Consider the following 21873-nt stretch of genomic DNA (forward strand, 5'->3'; position numbering starts at 1 on the left):
GGCCAGCAAGATCTCTGGATCTGTCCCCCATTGAGCATGTTTGGGACTGGATGAAGCGTCGTCTCACGCGGTCTGCACGTCCAGCACGAACGCTGGTCCAACTGAGGCGCCAGGTGGAAATGGCATGGCAAGCCGTTCCACAGGACTACATCCAGCATCTCTACGATCGTCTCCATGGGAGAATAGCAGCCTGCATTGCTGCGAAAGGTGGATATACACTGTACTAGTGCCGACATTGTGCATGCTCTGTTGCCTGTGTCTATGTGCCTGTGGTTCTGTCAGTGTGATCATGTGATGTATCTGACCCCAGGAATGTGTCAATAAAGTTTCCCCTTCCTGGGACAATGAATTCACGGTGTTCTTATTTCAATTTCCAGGAGTGTATATAGAGTTGAATACAGAAATGAGGGTGAAACGAAAGACTGATTTTAAAAAAGACTTTTACAAACTGATGAATAATTCAGTGTTTAGGAAGACAATGGTGAATATAAGAAACAGAGTGGATAGAAAACTAGTTTCCGATGCAGATAAATGTAATGGACTTGTGCCGAAGCCAACCTTCAAAGCAAGAGAAATATTTAGTGAAAATCTTATTGTCATCCTTATGGATAAGACAAAAATTGCTTTCAATAAATTCATGTTGACATGAGTACTCTTGATGTACGCTGAGGTATGATATTGATGATGTAATTATTAAACCAAAATATAGTGAAAATCAAGATACAGACAGCTATAGTATAACATACATACTGAAGATTCTTATGAAGAGATGAAATCAATGCGAGATAAATTTGATACTAATGTTTATCCAGTAGATAGTATCCATGTTATTCCATAAGAAAACAAGAAAATTTTAGGAAAAAGAAATATAGTGGAAAAATAATGTAAGAATATTGTGGTCTGAGAACAAAAAATGCTAATAAAGTTGTTGACCATATAGAGAAAAAATCTAAAAGAGTCAAGAAATGTGCTTTTAAAAATAAAATATATATAGAAGATTATAAAAAATGTTTCTTTTAATATTATTGAGCAATACAGCACTATGAATGTGATACAAAGCATTAAACTTGGAATTTAGTCAGTTGGCATAAGGAAAAAGGCGCTGAGCCCACAAGATGATAAAGGAAACGTTTTGGAAAAAAAGAGATGTAATGCCATACAGACATTATTCATTATTATCAACAGTATAGTCTTCGTTTTCTTTACAAATTAAAAATATTAATAAAAATGTTCTCTATGTAATTGGAATGCCTACTGAAGAACCTCAACAACATAAGCAATTCTAATTTCTACAAAGAAATTAGTGAGTACAGGAAAATGTTTTTTATAATATTACTTGCTGTGAATACTTGAGTACTACTAGCAGGGTGAAAGCTGAAGAGATTAAGATTATGTTACCAGATAAGATATTTGAAATTAATAGCTGAAGGGATTTTTAATTTTTTGGAGAAGGGCAGAATAAATTTAAATGCAAAAAATGAAGAAACTTAATAATAATGAATTTCATGATCTCTACTTTGAAATTTTTTCTTAATTTTTATAATTTTTAAATGGCCAATGCAAATCAGTGCAGTCAGCATACAGAAATAAAAAAAATCTTGAAAACTTCTCTAATGATAAACATCGACAAGATAAGTATTACAATATGTATAATGAATCTAATAAAGAGATACCAGAAAATTAAAGTTACATGGTAGAACTGTGGTCAAGTGTGCACCCAGACAACATGAAAAATTAACAGTTCATAACAATCTTATGTCTGCTGAAGAAGAAAAAATTAAAACAATTTTAGGGCAATATTAAATAATAAAAGAATTTGTTTCCCTCGTTTTCTTAAACTTGATTTTCGTTTTCCTCCTTAGGAAAATTTGATTTTCTTAGGCAAAAGGGAAAAATAAGAAAAAACAAAGGTTAATTAAAAATAGAAAACATATTGAAAACTGAAAAATTCGTTAACAATCAGAAAAAAACAGTTTATAGTAGAAAAAATCTGTTGGTGTTTGGGTTCGATGGATTTGGGAGAAATGAACCAAACCTACAGATTTTTATTACTTTTCTCATACGCCCTTTCTTTGCATACGCCACTGCTGTGGCGGGGATATGGGAGTTCCTATTTTAAGGCAGCGACCAGGTAAACATGTAATAACATGAAGATGTGTTAAGCTAGCTAACAAAATGTATTCAGTGGAGCAGAGCAGCGTCAACACAGTAGCCATTGCCAACAAACGACGCGACAAACTGAACTCCCCTCCCCCTTTCCCTGGCACTCCCCCCTCCCCATGCTCGCCTCAGGAGCGTCGACCCTGTGCGGCCACATAACGAGGCCCTCACAGCCCTTAAGGGCCTCTTAGGGCGGCTTGAGCCCGCTAAGCTCAGCCTGTGTATACGAGACCCGCTTACGTGCGCCGATGTCAGGAAACGAACTGATAAACAAAAATAAAACATAGAGTTTTGAGAGGGAGGAAATAAAATGGAACTACGCTCAATTGCCAAGCATAAAGGGCTGGTTTAAGGCCTAAGCAACACAAACGGCGCAAGCTCACATGTGCAGAATATGTGTAAACGGTTTACTGAAGGCAATTTGTACTGAAAACTGACACAGGGAATGAATATGGTTACCGAAGCGAACCCCACTCCAGTAAACATCTATCCACAAACATTCCGTTTGTGAGATAGTTGCAAGGGTCTAACTACCAACCTCAAACTTTGTCTGAATGAGCACCATATTCTATAACGAACTTATGAGCGGCTCATAACCATATATTTTCAAGTAAGGGAACAGATGGCTTTGGAGCAATATCAACAAAACTAACAGAAGCAAGTAGCAGAGTAAAAGGAAATTTTAGTGTAGACCATTACGCTGCTGTTGAAGTCTTTTGTTATCCTTTTATTGCAGATTTCAGAATTCCGTCAAGTACGCTAACAAATCCAATGGCGGAAATAAATCGAAACATCAAAAAATAATTAACGCACAGTAATGAAATTTCGGGAATACATGTGTGTAAATAACATACACTGGCGTGCAAAAGTAAAGCAACAAACAGAAATTTTGTACGGTTGCATTTATTTTGCAGCAAAACAGTACAATCAGGCGACAGTAAAGTAGAAACGGTATAAAGAAAACAGAACAGAAAAAACTGCAACATGCGTAACGGTAGACAAAAATGTTCTTCATTTTTTCCTACTTAGCGGATTTACGTGCAGATTCCGACAACTGGTTTAATGCGCTCAGTATGGAGTGTGGCCACCTCTGGCAAAAATACAGGTCTCACAAACGACAAGGCACGCTGAAATGGTGCCATAAATCTCATGTTGAAGCAATAACCCGCATTCTTCCTGAAGCGTTACTCGCAAGACATGAAGAGTGGTTGGTGGATGCTGACGTGATGCAACCGGTGACCCTAGTGTGTTCGAGACGTACTCTATGGGATTCAGATCGGGAGAGCGAGCAAGCCGCGCCATGCATGCAGTATCTTCCATTTCCGAGAAAGTATCAACAACGCGTGCTCTATGAGGTCAAGCGTTATAGTCCAGCAATAAGAAGTCTGGGCTCACAACACCTCGCAACAACCGCACATGATGTCCCTACGTCTCGTCACGATACCCGACAGAAGTTAACCCTTGCCGATTTGACCGTACAGTTTCATGAAGAGGGGTTCGAGTGGTCAACATAATCCCTGTCGTCATCATTAAGGGTTGTCCTCGATTTTAGTCTCTTTCCACTACGGTTGGGCGCCAGCAAATCGTGTTCTAAGGCAGTACCGTCGTGCCTTTACAGCCAAATAACGGTCGCCTCTTTATGGCATTTCACTTGGTCGGCCCCACCCTCGTCTTTGGGATACAGTTGGGTTGTTTTGAGGGAGGAGACCAGGCAGCGAGGTCATCGGTCTCATCGGATTAGGGAAGGGCGGGGAAGGAAGTCATCCGTGCCTTTTGAAAGGAACCATCCCGGCATTTGCCTGGAGTGATTTAGGGATATCACGGAAAACCTAAATCAGGATGGGCGGAGCCGGGATTGAGCCGTCGTCCTCCCAAATGCGAGTCCTAGCCACTGCGCCACGTCGCTCGGTGGATACAGTTCCGATCACTATAAACTGTCGCCACATCTGAAAAACAACAGAACGATTCACAGTAAGCCATCGGGCGCCACCAGTTTGCTACAGTCCAACTTCTGTTCTTCCTATGGGCTTCCACCGTAGAGAGTCTGGTAGGCGTCTTCTCTGTGTCATACCGCACCGTCTGCGACTGTGCACACAACGATTGTGGATTCGGAACTAACTGGAAAACACGATCCCTTTAGACAGGTGCCTTGATTTCATCGTCGGAGTGGTTGTATGTTGACCAAAATGCCTTCTTCCATACAGGACATTATCGTACAGACATCTGCTGACAGTTTGTCTGATTATATTGCGAATTAGACACAGGACGCGGAAATAGTGGTTTAGTACTTTAATTTTGGCCACCAACGTAGGTAAGTGATTAACACTGCAAAATCACAGGTTAATATAAGCGAGATATAAGCCACTGCGCCGGCCGCTGGTGGCCGAGCGGTTCTGGCGCTACAGCCTGGAACCGCGCGACCGCTACGATCGCAGGTTCGAATCCTGCCTCGGGCATGGATGTGTGTGTTGTCCTTAGGTTAGTTAGGTTTAAGTAGTTCTAAGTTGAGTCCCATAGTGCTCGGAGCCATTTAAGCCACTGCAGGATGTGAAGTGCTGGTACATTAATAACCGGTGTACCCGCCAAATTTTGAATGGAGGCATGCAAACGTTCATTCATTGTACAGATTCCGGATGTGAGTTTATGGGCTGGAGTTCCACGCCTGTTGAACTTGGTCAGTCAATACAGGGACGGTTAACGGTGGAATCGTCGTTCGATGACGTACTATTTGTGCTCGATTGGAAGCGGATCTGTTGAATCGAGCTGGCCAAGGCAACGAGTCGGTGCTCTGTACACTATTTTGGGTTATAATAGCGGTATGTGGACGAGCGTTATCCTGTTGGAAAACACCTCCTGGAATACTGTTCATGAAAGGCAGTACGGCAGGTTCAGTCACCAGAGTGATGTACAAATTAGCAGTCAGGGTGCACGGGACAACCACAGCAGTGCTCCTGATGTCATACGAAATCGCACCTCAGACTGTAACTCCAGGTGTAGGTCTGCTGGTGTCAGGCTTGGAGAGAAGTTTATTTCAGGCTCACAACTGGCCTCTGTTTTCATCTGTCAGTGTATTTATACTTATTGACCTAGTACCTCATGCGATTGGAAGTAAATATCACGAAATTCCACACTTAGCCCAACAAACTGCTACCATCTGCCGATATCAACATGGCGAAAGACATACGAAAAGAGAAGGAATGCCAGACAAATGGTTCAAATGGCTCTGAGCACTATGAGACTCAACATCTGAGGTCATCAGTCCCCTAGGACTTAGAAGCACTTAAACCTAACTAACCTAAGGACATCACAAACATACATGCCCGAGGCAGGATTCGAACCTGCGACCGTAGCGGTCGCGCGGTTCCAGACTGAAGCGCCTAGAACCGCTCGGCCACTCCGGCCGGATGAATGCTGGACAGTACAAGTACGTATGACGAGGCAAAGGTAGATGGTGCCTATTGGAAAATTAAAGAAAGCTACAGCGAAAAGAAAACCAGTTGCTTCAATAACAAGAGTGCATACGGAAGTCAATGCTAAGCAAAGAAGATAAAACAGAAATTTGAACTGAATATCTATAAGTGTTACACAAGAGAAATAAATTCAAAGACAATACAATAAAAACGCAAGGGGAAGAAAATGATACTGCGAGAAGAATTCGACAGAGCACTGAAAGAATTAAATCGAATCGAGGCCCCTAGGTTGGACGGCAGTCGCTCAGATTTATCGAGATCTTTCGGAAAGCCAGCGATGACACAACTATTCCACCTGATAGGAAATACTGGCGAATATCCTCAGACCTCACGAAGAATGCAGTAATGCCAAAGGCACATGCTCACAAATGTGAGTACTGCCGAACCATAAGTTTAATACACGGAAGTGACTAAAGTTATGGGATAGCGATGTGCACATTTGCAGATGGTGATCGTATCGCATACAGAAAGGATGAAGGTCAGTTCATTAGCAGAGCTGTCATTTGTACTCAGGTGTTTCATGTCAAAAGATTTCCTGCGTGGTGATGGTCACTGGGCGGAAATTAGTAGACTGACGGCCGGAGTGGCCGAGCGGTTCTAGGCGCTACAGTCTGGACCCGCGCGATCGCTACGGTCACAGGTTCGAATCCTGCCTCGGGAATGGATGTGTGTGATGTCCTTAGGTTAGTTAGGTTTAAGTAGTTCTAAGTTCTAGGGGACTGATGACCTCAGAAGTCCCGTAGTGCTCAGAGGCATTTGAACCATTAATAGACGGCTGATGCAGAATGGTAATTGGAGGGAGACACATGGGACATTCCATAGGAAATATAATATTTTGAGATCCACAGTGTCAAGAGTTCGCCGAGAATACCGAATTTTAGGCACTGTCAGTCACCATGAACAACTCAGTGGCCGACGGCCTTCACTTAACCACAGGGAGCAGCGGCATTTGCATAGAGTTGTCAGTGCTAACAGATGAGTAACACTGCGTGACATAACCGCAGAAATCAATATGGGACGTACGACGAACTCATCTGCTAGGGTAGCGCTGCGAAATTGGGCATTAATGGGCTATGGCAGCAGAGGCGGACGCGAGTGTGTTTGCTAACAGCACAAAGTCACCTGGGCTCGTGACCATATCGTTTGGAACCTAGACGACTGGAAAACCGTGGTCTTGTCAGATGTGCCCAGATTTCAGTTGGTAAGAGCTGATGTGTGTGGCGCAGACCTCACAGAGCCATTAAAGAAAGTTGCCAACAAGGCACTGTGAGAGTTGGTGGTGGCTGCTTATTGGTGTGGGTTGTCTTTGAATGGAATGGACAGGGTGCTCTGGTCCAACGGAACCGCTTATTAACTGGAAATGGTTACGTTAGACTACTTGGAGACCATTTGCAGCCATTCATGGACTTCATGTCCCCAAACAACGATGGAGTTATTATGGATGATAATGGACCATCTCACTGGGCCACAGTTGTTTGTGATTGATTTGAAGAACATTCTGGACAGTTCCAGCGAATGATTTGGCCCAACGTGAATCCCATGAACATTCGTATGATGTAATCGAGAGGTCAGTTCGTGCACAAAACCCTGCATTGGCAAAACCTTTGCAATTATGGACGACGGTAGAGTCAGCATGGTTCAATATTTCGATAGGCGACGCCCAAAGACTTGTTGAGTTAACGTCAAGTCGAGGTGTTGGACTACACTGGGAAAAAGGAGGTCCGACACGGTATAAGGAGGTACTTCATGACTTCTGTCACCTCAGTTCGTGGCACGACGTGACTGAAAGAAGGGTTTGGTTGATAGGATTGTATCTGCAGTGTTCAGGATTGGCCATTTTAGTAAAGGAGAGAAGTGTAGGAGATACAAATTGTAGATGGAAATCAAGAATCTAATACAGTAAGCATGTTCTAATGGAGGTAGGTTGCAACACCAATGCAGAGATGAAGGGGCTGGCTAAGGATAGAGTAGCATGGAGAGCTGCATCAAACCAATACTCGGACGGAAAACCACCACGAGAGTAGCGCTTCTGCTACCCATTATGGAGCAGCGGTATTTTACATAAGAGAGGATTCATCCAGTCGCAATCAGCATCTGTAGTGCACTGTTAATTGGTGTACCCTGTACGCGGTACATAGTCACTTATTGTGGACACAGATGCAATTTAGTTGACGTATTTTATGACATACACTGACGGAAGGAAATGTGGAACGAAAGTCAGGACGCATGTTTCTACATCTGAAAGATGATATCTACTCAAATTTCGCGCCAGTCGGATAAGAGCGCGACTATGAGGATGAAAATCAGGTTTGCTTTTAATATACGTTGTAACGGTCGTCACCGTTATCTACTTTTGAAACCGACGTAATGAACTGATGTTAATGAAGAATTCCTTTAAGGTGACAAAGACGCCATTATCAACTTCTCACTGAGTTCGAACGAGCTTGTCCAATAGAGATACCTGGATGTTCCTTCTGCTAAATTGCAGGAAGTCTTGGCAGGAATGTAGCGACTGTACAAGTACGTGATTGCTGGCAGAGGTGGTCACGAGAATGTACGGTCGCAAGAAGACCAGTCTCCGGGCAGCGACATGGCACTATCGAGAGGTAAGACCGTCGTGTTCGGCGTATGGCTCTGGCACATTGGACTGCATCTACAGCAGCAATTTGGGCGGTAGTAGGAATCACAGTGACACAAAAAAACTCTTATAAATAGGTTACTTGAAGGACAGCTTCGAACCAGACACCCTGTAGCGTGCATTCCAATGATACGAAACCACCGCCTTTTGCGAATCCAGTATGTCAGCGAGAACTCATTGGAGGACAGGTTGAAGGTCTGTTGAGTTTTCTGATGAAACTTCGTTCTACCTCAGTGCCAGTGATGGCTGCGTGTTGATTATTAAGAGGCCAAGGAGAGCTTCTGTAAACTTTGGAAGGTAGGAGACGAGGTACTGGGCAGAAGTAAAGCTGTGAGGACGGGGCGTGAGTCGTGGTTGGGTATGTCAGTTGGTGGAGCACTTGCCCGCGAAAGGCAAAGGTCCCGAGTTCGAGTCTCGATCCGGCACACAAATTTTATCTGTTAGGAGGTTTCAAGTACAGACAGTTCAAAATCATGACCTCCACGTTCACCAGACATAACCCCTTTGACTTTCTTCTGGGATTACGACAGGAAGAATGTGTTCAGAACACCAGTCCCTGATGTGCAAACTGTTATGGGACGAATAAAAGATTCCGCCGAGGCGATGACAGAAGAGATGTTGGCAAAGACAGGAAACATGGAAGGAAACTGAGGATCTCCTAGACGTTCTATGGGCAACGAACAGTATGAGTTAAGCTACGAGGCGAGTTGAATAAGTAATGGAACACTTTTGCGGAATTTGTTGTGGGATATGGTGGACTATTCCCGCTTCAGCCCCTGTAGTTTCATGAAGTTCCTATAGGTGGCGGCGCTGTACGTAGCTTTCAAACTGAAGTCCGTAATGGAGGCGAGTCCCACGCAGAGAGCTGTTCCTGAGTTTCTTTTGGCGAAAAAGCAGAGCCTCATACATATTCATAGGCGCTTGCAGAATGTTTACGGACACCTGGCAGCAAACAAAAGCACGGTGAGTCGTTCGGCGAGGTGTTTGCCATCATCGCCGTCCGATGTCGCGCGTGCCGCCCGGCCACACACTGCTGTGACTCCTACAATGTTGGAACGTGCGGACAGTCTCATTCGAGGTGATCGGCGACTCACAATCAAATATCTCGCTGCATCACTGCTCGCCTCCGTTGGTAGTGGTGGTACACTCATCCACCAGTCTAAGTACTCAAAGGTGTGTGCGCCCACAGCACTCCTTGCTGTCTAGCAAAAGACCATGCAGAACAACGAAGGACCATCGCTGCGCAATTGCTCGTGCTTTTGCGAGGCTGATCGCGACAGTCTTTTGTCTAGTATTGCCAGAGGCGATGAAACACAGATTCAGCACTTCAAACCGGACACAAAACCACCGTCCATTGAGTGGCGTCACACCACTTCTCCTCCGAAGGAAAAGTTCAAAGCCGCACCCGCAGCCAGTTAAGCCATGGCAACGGTCTTCCGGGTTTCTGGAGTGGTTATTATGTTTCATGTCTTCCTTCATGGGGCAACGGTCAACTTTAAAGAACTCTGTGCTACACTCGGAAAATTGAAGAAACAACTTCAGTGTTGAAACTCCCTGGCAGATTAAAACTGTGTGCCTGACCGAGACTCGAACTCGGGACCTTTGCCTTTCGCAGGCAAGTGCTCTACCATCTGAGCTACCGAAGCACGACTCACGCCCGGTACTCACAGCTTTACTTCTGCCAGTATCTCGTCTCCTACATTCCAAACTTTGCCCGCGAAAGGCAAAGGTCCCGAGTTCGAGTCTCGGTCGGGCACACAGTTTTAATCTGCCAGGAAGTTTCATATCAGCGCACACTCCGCTGCAGAGTGAAAATCTCATTCTGGAACTTCAGTGTTTTCGTCGCCACAAAACTTCAAAAGAACTTGCTTTTTTTCTTTTTTAATGACAGCACAAGTTCTCACAGAAGTCTTCGCATCCATGAGGAGATCACAAAACTTCATTGGATTGCTCTTCCTCATCAACCCTACAGCCCGGATCTCGCACCTTCCGACTTCCGTCTGTTTGGAGCAATGAACGATGGACTCCGTGGGAAGCAGTACTTGGAAGTGCGGAGGTTATTGATGCAGAACGACTTTGTTTGTCTGCGATGTCGACCGATGTGCCATGTAGGAACACAGGCGTTCCCAGTAACATAGTTTAAGGCCATCGCAAAGATACAAAAATAGAGTTTTGCATCCAAAAGAGTAGTGAGCAAAATGGTGTACTGGAATCCTGGAGAAAAGCAACATGTTTTCAGCAAAAAAGTGTTGAATAACTTATTGAAGGCTCCTTGTATCATTCGCAAAAACCTGCACAGCTGTAGTTCCATAGAAATACATTTGTATAATCTCTGAATGAAATTATGATCACCCTGTAGCTTCTTCAGGAAAAAAAGGAATATAGCGGGCTTTGTTGTAGCTGTATTCCACAGGGATATGCACAGTTTTTGAGTGATTTGCTGTAAGGACATTGGACGTGCTAATATCGCAATAGATGATTCTGCCCACAATGACATTCAAATTCATGGCACTTCAACTTTTTTAGTCCTGTCTTCCTCAGTTGCGTGTAATATTACGCTATATTGATAATTTTTACTTATGGACCGTCTGACGGCAACTGAATAAAACACAACTTTAGTGTCATACGCGTTTCGCCTTTATTTTCTGCAAGGCATCATCAGTTGCCTATCTTATGGTGCATGAAATATTTTACGGGCCAGTTTTATTCTGGCCACGCTGCACCACTGCAGTCGTGTTTTCTAGAGCTTTCGAATGCCATTACAAATAGTCTACCATTTCATTTAAGAAAACCGTACCTGCTTCAATACCTCAGGTGATACAAGACCTAAATGTGTCGACCATGCAAAAAAATTACGTTCCGCTCCGCATACTATCATTTGCCAAAACCTCTTTCCCACCGTATTGTAGCGTTCACAAACTAAAACTTAAGTAACTGTCCCCCGCATAGCCACAGATTTGTGAGACTTAGTTGAAAAGATGAAGAAGAATATTAGCGAAACAAACAATAAAATCCTTTTCAAGTGGCGTTCGACAGCAGCAATACCGTCTGAAAAATGCGTGGCAGAAAGCTCTTTGTATTCACTTGTTATTACGTAGGGTTCTAATCATAAATCACCATCTTGGTATGAAACAATGGACAATATGTCTCATATTTCACAGAAACTGGGTCGTGGAAAAAGATTTCATGTATATTCAGTACAATTTTGCACATGTAGCATATTGAAAATTCACAAACATGAAGCTGAGGTCCGTTTAACAGCTACACACTAAAGGTTGCAATAATAATAAATGAATACAAAACAGCTTTTTGTGATGCATGTTTGAAAATTAGTATTAATAACAACAACAATGGTTAGTAATGAAGATTGTCTCAACTGTGGTGAGATATTGTGACACTCTCTCAGTGTGGTTTATTGTGATGGTAGTGGTGTTAATGGTACTGGTCTTACTGGTTAATGGTTAACGGTGTGGTGTTAATGAAGGTAGTGTAATGATGGAATTGATGATTGCTTATGAACGTTGCAGTGAAGGTGTGAGAGTGATGCTGATGATAATAATGGTGGGGGTTACAGTAGTGGTGGTGTTGGTTGTGGATGTTGTAAGGATGTCAGTTGTGGACACTGACATGGAAATGGTTGTAACGGAAACAACGGTGGTGGTACTGGTATCTGTGGTTCTGGAGGTAGATGATGACGATAATTATGGTAGTGGGGGTTGCGCTAATAGTGTGAGGGTAGGAATGATAATGGTGATGATGGCAATGAAGAAGAAGGAGGAGGAGGAGGAAGACTGTTTTTGGATTCAAAGTAATGTAATATTAGGGCCCATTTCAAAAATATTGAGATATGATGCTCATTGTGGGAAGGTGTAGTGGTTTCGCGTAACACTCCATGTACTGGAGACTTGTAGGAAGGTCATTGGAGGTGACACCCTGAGAGCAGGCAGCTGGACTCACGTCGAACACGTAGGCCTCCTGGCAGCCCGCCTCCTCCTGGAGCCTGAGCCTCTCAAGCGCCGCCACGCTGGAGCGCGACGTGTTGGGGGAGGCCCATTGGTCCAGCCGCGGGTGGTGGCACGGCTCCAGCCGCACGAACTGGAACACAGTGGCAGAGTGGCGCACGTCACTTGTCGGACTAAAGTCACACACTCGCTCGTAAGCAGTCCATCAAAAGTCAGAGTAATTCATAGAGAAACAGCAAATTTCATTTATTTATTACAGAGAAACTATGGAAGATAGAAACACAGTGTGAATGTCTCTGGACAGAGGAAGTACCAAAGTCTTATGTTCGCAAAGACAATATATCATACACTCGACATGACCATCACGCGTTACTCGAGAAATATCGAAACGGTAGCCTATTTCATTCCAAACACGAATCAACAGGTCCATGCTTATTGACTCGATAGCTTCATCAATTCGATTTCTCAGCTCTTGAAGAGTAGCTGCCACAGGTGGGACAAAGACTGTGTCTTTTATGTGCTCCCACAGAAGAAAATCTCAAGGTGTGACATCTGGTGGCCTGGGAGGCCAAAAGCAATGAACAAGATCTTGTTGTCCACCTCTCCCAATCCAACGTTGTGGGATGGTCTTGTTAAGATAACGCCACACCTCACTGTGAAAGTGAGGTGGGGCGCAACCCGCTTAAAAATGAAATCATTAGAACCTTCGTGAAGCTGAGGAAACAACCAGTCTCGTAGCACGTGCAGGTATGACATTCCTGTCACACTTTCCTCCGCAAAAGAGGAAGGTCCTCCAACTTTATGAACAGAAACGGCCCAAAACACATTCAGTTTCGGTGAGTCTTCTGTATGTTCGAAGACGACGCCAGGACTTTGTGAACCCCCCAAAGTCTTGCTTACGGCGCTTTACTTTAGCCGATGGGTGAAACGCCGATTCACTCGGATAAAAAGTGTCCTCTACCATATCCTGGAGAGCTGGTCACTGGTACGCAATTGCTCCAGTACCTGCCACTTGTAAGGCTTCATGTGGAACAAGCTAGACCGTTGTTTGAGGAAGTTGAAACTCTTGGCCTGCCCGTCTTGTGGACTTTCGAAGACTCCGTGTGAACGCATCTCGGATACATTCGGCATTTTCATCAGATGTGTGTCGCCGACCAGTGCTCTTCCCTTTGCATTGAAACAACCAACTTCCAAGAATTTTGTGTGCCGGTCACAAGTCTGCTTGTGTACTTTGCACTTGAACAGTGGATGATTTCGCGTGAATTCCAGCACACAAAATGATTTCTCTTGTGGAGTATTCACCACATTGTTACAAAAAAAAAAAAAAAAAAAAAAAAACAGTGCAGCTGTGTCAAAATTTTACACCTTCCTCTATCTAGTGACATGCGGAATGTGTTTCTCTTATTTTTTGTCTGTAATACACAACTGGAATCTGTTCTTACTTTTTTAATCACTCTGTATATCTGTGCAGCCCCACCATGATGTTAGCAGTACAGCAGTCAGCTAATGGCCATAGCCTAACAACGCATCGCTCCACGGGCTGTAAGCAATTCGGACACCGCAGGAGGCGGTACAACAGCTCTGCTTTCACAAAATATGTAATGCTACATCCACTTTTATGAAGTTTAGAATGCAGCTGACAGTCATAGGGCAACGGAGCAGCAGTTTGCAAGCTTCTAGTATTTGCTGCGGCGCCTGCAGTTGTTATCAATAGAGTTAGCTTTCAGAATTAGCAGATTTTAAACGAAATTGTAGAATTTGCGGCTGCGGCACTGCCTGTGGCTGTTGTCAATACAGTATTGCAATCAATGCAGTTTTAATTTTCAACCAAGTCTGCAATATTATAACCACTGTTTACTAGGATTAGTATAATTTTCAAAGTTTTTGAAAAAAGAAAAACCTGTAAAATTTGTAGTATTTGTATGAGAATGTGATTCACACGAAAACATATTGCACACTCGTGGTGTCTGTCAAATACGCCCTATCACATTTCCTAAGTTGGCCCAGTGCGTGAAAGTCAACTGTCGAAAGGACAGACAGTTCGAATATATACTGTAAGAACAACGTTTATATATTAGACTGGAATTACACTTAACCCAGAAAAGTCGTGGATACATCCCCATATCGTGTTAAAAAAATTGTTCAGATGTGTGTGAAATCTCATGGGACTTAGAAATGGTTCAAGTGGCTCTGAGCACTATGGGACTTAAGATCTGAGGTCATCAGGCCCCTTAAAACTAAGTAAGTTAAGGACATCACACACATCCATGCCCGTGGCAGGATTCGAACCTGCGATCGTAGCGGTCTCGCGGTTCCGGACTGAAGCGCCTAGAACCGCACGGCCACCGCGGCCGGTGGGACTTAACTGCTAAGGTCATCAGTCCCTAAGCTTACACAGTACCTAACCTAAATTATCCTAAGCACAAACACCCACACACACCCACACACATCCATGTCCGAGGGAGGACTCGAACCTCCGCCGGGACCAGCCGCACAGTCCATGATTGCAGCGCCCTAGACCGCTCGGCTAATCCCGAGCGGCTAATATCGTGTTGGACCTCCTTTTATCGAGCGCAGTGCAGCAATTCGAAAAAGCATGGACTCAACAACTCTTTGGAAACTCACCTGCAGGTATACTGAGCCATACTGCCTCTATAGCCGCCCATAAATGCGAAAGTGTTGGTGGTGCAGAATTCTGTGCACGAACTGACCTGTCCATTATGCACCACAGATGTTCGATGGGATTCATGTCGAGCGATCAGTGTGGCGGTGTAATTTGCTCGGATTATGCAAAATGCACTTCAAACCAATTACAGACAATTATGGTCCGGTGACATTGTCACCCAAAAAAATTCTATTGTTGTTTGGGAACATTAAGTCTTTGAAGTAGCTGAACGTAAACGTTTCCAGTCGACGATCCGTTCAGTTGGACCAGAAGACCCAGTCCATTCCATGTAAACATAGCGCACACCATTTGGGAGCCACCACCGGTGTGCACAGTGACTTGTTGGATCTCCGCCAGCCTCGAACCCTACCATCAGCTCTTAATAGTTGAAACAGGAGCTCGTCTGACCAGGTAACCGTTTTCCAGTCGTCTAGGGTCCAACTGATATGGCCACGAGCCCAGGAGAGCCGCTGCAGGCCATGTCTGCTGCCATATCCCACTAACGCCAAATTTCGCCACGTTGTCTTATCTGATACGCTCGCCTTACGTCGCACGTTAATTTCTGTGGTTATTTTACGCAGCGTTGTTTGTCTATTAGCACTAACAACTCTACGTGAACGCCGCTGCGTCCGCAGCTCGTGGTCGTGCGGTAGCGTTCTCGCTTCCCGCGCCCGGGTTCCCGGGTTCGATTCCCGGCGGGGTCAGGGATTTTCTCTGCCTCGTGATGACTGGGTGTTGTGTGATGTCCTTAGGTTAGTTAGGTTTAAGTAGTTCTAAGTTCTAGGGGACTGATGACCATAGATGTTAAGTCCCATAGTACTCACAAGGGAACCTCCCCATCGCACCCCCCTCAGATTTAGTTATAAGTTGGCACAGTGGATAGGCCTTGATAAACTGAACACAGATCAATTGAGAAAACAGGAAGAAGTTGTGTGGAACTGTGAAAAAATAAGCAAAATATACAAACTGAGTAGTCCATGTGCCATATAGGCAATAACAAGGAGAACGAGAGGCCAGGAGCGCCGTGGTCCCGTGGTAGCGTGACCAGCTGCAGAAGGAGAGGTTCTTGGTTCAAGTCTTCCCACGAGTGAAAATTTTACTTTCTTTATTTTTGCATAGTTATTATCTGTCCGTTCGTTCATTGACGTCTCTGTTCACTGTAATTAGTGTCTGTGTTTTGCGACCGCATCGCAAAACCGTGCGATTAGTAGACGAAACGACGTGCCTCTCCAATCGGAACCGAAAACATTTGATCGCAAGGTCATAGGTCAACCGATTCCTCCACAGGAAAACACATCTGATATATTCTATACGACACTGGTGACGGCATGTGTGTCACATGACAGGAATATGTTGTCGACCCACCTAACTTGTACACTTTGCGAATGGGTAAAAAGATTCTTCTACCTCGCCCGACTTAGGTTTTCTTGTGGATGTGATAATCACTCCCAAAAAAGTGATGAAAACATAAGAGTTTGTCACATAAACTGAAAATTAAAAATTAAAGTTTTCACTCGATGGAAGATTTGAACCAAGGACTTTTCGTTCCGCAGCTGCTCACGCTACCACGAGACCACGACGCTCCTGCGATCCCAGTGTCCTTGATGTTGCCTATCTTCCCATGAACTACTCAGTTTGTATATTTTGCTTATTTTTTCACAGTTCCACACAACTTCTTCCTGTTTTCTCAATTGATCTGTGTTCAGTTTTTCAAGGCCTATCCACTGTGCCAACTTATGACTAAATCTGAGGGGGGTGCGATGGGGAGGTTCCCTTGTCAGAGCCATTTTTTGAACGGCGCTGCTCTTCGTCGTTAAGTGAAGGTCGCCGGGCACAGCGTTGTCTGTGGTGAGTGGTATTCTCGGCACACTCTTCACACTGTCGATCTCGGAATATTGTATTCCATAACGATTTGCGTCTAGCTCCATCTTACATTCAGCGTTCAAAGTCTGTGCTGGTACAATCACGTAGGAAGCGCTTTCTCGCGCATCACCTGAGTACAAATGACAACTCCGCCAACGCGCTGCCCTTTAATACCTTCTGTACCTGTTACTACAGCAAACTGTATTTGTTCGTATCACCATCCCGTGAGTTTCGTCACCACAGTTAGTTTTACATCGCATGATAATGACGCAGGTATGTCAGAACCGTTGTAATGAACCTTCGAGGCGACGCGGTTTGAGGCGCCTTGTCACAGATTGCGTGGCTCCTCTCGCCGGAGGTTTGAGTCCTCCCTCGGGTGGGGTGTGTGTGTTGTTCTTGGCATAGGTTAGTTTAAATTAGTTTAAGTAGTGTTTAAGTCTAGGGACCGACGACCTCAGCAATTTGCCCTCTTAGGAATTCACACATTTTAACTCTCATGATTTGTACGTGAGGATGCCTCAGAATTATTATGTACTTTAACATGTTATATTTATATTTTTCGCTAATGATGGACTTTTGGGCATAAGCAGTGCTTCGAAAAGGAACAGACTTGTTCGAAAAATAGTCACCATTTACGAATATGTATGCAACTGTGACTGGAAACTAAATAAACAATAGTAAATATTTCTGGTTACGAACGGCCTACTGTGAACGTTCCACATGTGATTTATATTTGTAGAGAAAAGTTGGAAAGATACCACTATGTTTCCCTCTGTTCTTTGTATCATTACAAGTTCTATATGAGTTTTCTCAGGTCATAGGGAGACTGGTGATATTAAGTCAGTATTGTATCTATAGAGATGTTTGTAGACTGCCAAGCCAAAGAAAATGAGCTTAGCAACACAGAACATAGGTAAGAATCATCCAGACTACACCAGCTTTCAAATAAAAAAAAACTACATTAGAATCGGATCTTTTGTTTGGGAGATACGATGCCACACACAGGTACATACGTTAAACTCTTAACAGCCCTCTGTTTGCGTGGGGGATTAAAAAGGCACCAGTATTGATTCCTATGTCCTGTGCATCATTGGAAGCCCGAAGCTGCGTTTACACGCGTGTGGCTTCCGTATAGTCGCCTGTGTTTGCCTCACATGCAAGCAGATGTATGAGTGTGGGTGCGCGCCGCTTTCACGACATGAGCGCGTCCCTGACTCCAGTAACATCTAGGCAGAAGTGTGCAGTGACCAAGATGTCCGCCCTGCTAGCACCAGCTGTGGCCGCAGCCGGCACATTGTGAGACAGACAACTAAATCGTACAAAGAAGCCTACATACTGTGATAATAGCACATTTTGCATGTTGCATGTGTGAGAGTCGTTAAGAGATTATGATGGAAAGGAAAAAAATGAAATGATGGTATGGCATAGCCGGCCTGGAGGCCCCATCCAGGGAAGTTTGACTGCCGAGTGCAAGTCTTATTACAGTCGACGCCGCACTGGGCGACTCGCGTGCTGGTGATGAGGATGAAACGATGTTGAGGACAACACAACAGCCAGTCCACGAGCGGAGAAAATCTCCAACCCTGCGGGAATCGAACCCGGGACCACTGAATGGTATGCAAGCATGTAACCACTCAGCTAAGCAGGCGGACAGACAGCAAGGAGAATTGTATTTAGTAACTTTATGCACGAATTGAAAGTGAAACTTATTTCTGTTTTGGGAAACAAAACAAAGAGACACTTTATCAACAAGAACAAGACTACCTCTGCTCAGACACCGAATCTTTAGCTACTGGGGACAGTTATTAGCCCAGCTTCTAGGTCCTTTCAACCTACCCACTGCATCGACATCTTTTAGTATTGGCACAAAGAGAGTCAGTCCACTCTGCATTGTTGCCAGGTGTATCCAAGATGGCGTCGTTTAGACTTGGCAACAGTGCATGACATCATCCAAGATGGCGGCCGTGACGTCATTCAAGATGACGGGAAGTTTGACTTTTGGCGGAAAGAAGGTCAGTTGGGCTACCTCCACTGACCTAACCCCCCAGAAAATGGCTGGAAGTTCAAATTCCAACAGAATAATGCATCACACCAAGGTTATCTCTAATAAGCAAAGAAAACCGCGTGAAGATAGGTCACTCAGGCTAAACTAAGGCACCCGACCACTACTTCCTCCTACAAACTTGCGCGAAGTTCAAATTCCAACAGGATAATGCACCACACCACTGTTATCTCTACTAAGCAAAGAAAATCGTGGGAAGGTAGGTTACTCGGGCTACCTCCACTAACCTAAGTCACCCGACCGCCACTTCCTCCTACGAACTGACACCAACTTTGAATTTTGGCGGTGAACAAAACTCATTTGCGGTTTCGCTGCTAAGGTAAAAAAAATGGTGAGAAAGAAAGCACACTTGTACTAACCTCACTTGTCATCTCCTCCTAAAGATTCATGGGAAAAAAGGACTTCTCTTAATTGTTTAAACAATTTCATGCAGATGTGTTCACCACTGGGTCCAGAGCCCAACTGGCTTAGTACTCATCGCCACCAGCAGAGGGCGCTCTCATGACATCAGGTGATGACGCAAGTGCCATAATCCAAGTTGGCAGCACCCAGTGTGTAACCACGAGGTCCAGACCCCAAGGCACTTAGTACATTTCGTCGCCGCCCGAGGGCGCTACCGTGATGTCAGGTGATGGCGCAAATAGTTATTCAAGATTCTTGCATACATTTTGTTCTCCACGTGCTCGAGGACATAGCCAATGCAAGATCCCATTACACAATCGAAGATCGTCTGCTCCTCTCACACGTTTATAACAGGATACGAGGCGAGTGTATGGCCAGCGAGCATGCGACTGATGACGTCACAGCCTCCAGCCAGCATGTTCATACTCGCACCACAGATAGTCTTCTGAAAATACCCTAACGGATTTAACTGAACACATGTGACACAAATAGTGCATCCAATATATCAGTTACCTAAGGACTAAATTACAATTCAATTTCAATTATATTCTGTAAATGAATGTACCATTTCGATATTGTATTATGAAATGAGAATTTTCACATTTTCCCACTAGGAGCACAATGTTCATTCATTCATGTTGTAGAAACCCACCAACCCCTAAAATGCTGCACTCCTATTGGCTACTGCGTTAATCACGTGATTCTATGCCATAGAACCACAGATGGTAGTCTGTAGGGGGAAAATGCGCGAAAATGACTCAGGCTGCACTGGGATGCTGCTGTTTGAGAGTAAGGAAAGATTGCATTCTATTTATTTTTGAACATTTTATTTATCACACTGATACAAAAGACATGCTTGGGGCTATCTCACACAGCCCACAGACCTGTAAACTACTCCTAAATAACGCTCTCCAGACACGCAAACAACTTCTAACAAGGGAACCTCCCCATCGCACCCCCCTCAGATTTAGTTATAAGTTGGCACAGTGGATAGGCCTTGAAAAACTGAACACAGATCAATCGAGAGAACAGGAAGAAGTTGTGTGGAACTATGAAAAAAATAAGCAAAACATACAAACCGAGTAGTACATGCGCAATATGGGCAACTTCATTGACTACATAACCCAGGAGCGCCGTGGTCCCGTGGTTAGCGTGAGGAGCTGCGAAACGTGAGGTCCTTGGTTCAAGTCTTCCCTTGAGTCAAAATTTTAATTTTTTATTTTCAGACAATTATTATCTGTCCGTCCGTCCGACCGATGCGAGGTAACTGCGCGGTAGTGAATTGCAGTGCGTCAGGAAAAATGGAGAAAAGACTGGTGAAAGACTTTAATGAACGTGTGATTGCTCCTTACGCGGACAAAGATTTTGCCTTACTCCTTGACAGCTATACAGGACAGAAGGATCAGGCATTGTACAATTTTAGTGTGGGAGTAGACGTGATTGCCATTCCTCCAGGTTGTACAACTCTTGTGCAACCGTTAGATATGTTTGCTTTTCGGCAAGTGAAATACTTTGTGAAAAGATTCTATGATTTTGCGAAGCTGCACAGGTACACAGAGCAGTATTGTTTACGTGATCGTGTGTCAATTATCAAAGTTTAGGCACTCACACATAATCAACTTCGCTCTCCAAAATTCCAGGACATGTTCAGATTTGCTTGGAAATATGCAGGATTTGACGGTCTCACACGGAAAAATTTGAAAACGTTAAAAACATATGTTTTGACAGAGCACAAGGAAAACTGTGCAACTGTGAAACTGTTCCATTCATTTGTTGCAGTTTATGTGACAAACTCTTATGTTTTCATCACTTTCTTGGGAGTGATTATTACATCCAGAAGAAAACCTAAATCGGGCAAAGTAGAAGAATCTTCTCACCCATTCGCCAAGTGCACAAGTTAGGTGCGCCGACAACATAGTCCTGTCATGTGACGCACATGCCGTCACCAGTGTCGTATAGAATATATCAGACGTGTTTTTCTGTGGAGGAACCGGTTGACCTATGACCTTGCGATCAAATGTTTTCGGTCCCCATTGGAGAGGCACGTCCTTTCGTCTACTAATCGCACGGTTTTGCGGTGCGGTCGCAAAACACACACTAAACTTATTGCAGTGAACAGAGACGTCAATGAACGAACGGACAGATCATAACTTTGCGAAAATAACGAAAGTAAAATTTTCAGTCGAGGGATGACTTGAACCAAGGACGTCTCGTTCCGCAGCTGCTTACGCTAACCACGGGACCATGATGTTGCCTATGTTGCACATGCACTACTCAGTTTGTATATTTTGCTTATTTTTTCAGAGTTCCACACAACTTCTTCCTGTTTTCTCGATTGAGCTGTGTTCAGTTTTTCAACGCCTATCCACTGTGCCAACTTATAACTAAATCTGAGGGGGGTGCGATGGGGAGGTTCCCTTGTAAGTTTCCTAAATAATTTCATTACACACTTGCAGACTCCTCCTAAATAATGCAGCACACGGATGTGTAGACACGCTCAATACTCGTAAACTGTCCAAATAACGCATAACGCAGCCGACAGACCTGCTCACAAAATAATGCAATCAGTGCAAGCAAGCATCGTCTGCCAACTCAGTCTGCCAGCTCAGTAGAGTGCACAGGCAACCCCAACGAAGTGGCACTGCCGTCAG

The 21873-nt window shown here is 44.3% G+C and overlaps 1 protein-coding gene across 1 annotated transcript in view; it reads right to left on the reverse strand.

Moving 5' to 3' along the window:
- LOC124554047 (adenylate cyclase type 5-like) overlaps positions 1–21873 on the reverse strand; it is a 589866-nt gene that overhangs the window by 164522 nt on the left and 403471 nt on the right. Inside the window, exon 13 of the mRNA XM_047128083.1 lies at positions 12226–12363. Coding sequence (XP_046984039.1) covers positions 12226–12363 — 138 coding nt within the window. The remainder of the gene's footprint in view (positions 1–12225; positions 12364–21873) is intronic.

Source organism: Schistocerca americana, chromosome 11 (genome assembly GCF_021461395.2).
Source record: "Schistocerca americana isolate TAMUIC-IGC-003095 chromosome 11, iqSchAmer2.1, whole genome shotgun sequence".
Classification (NCBI taxonomy): Eukaryota; Metazoa; Arthropoda; class Insecta; order Orthoptera; family Acrididae; genus Schistocerca; species Schistocerca americana.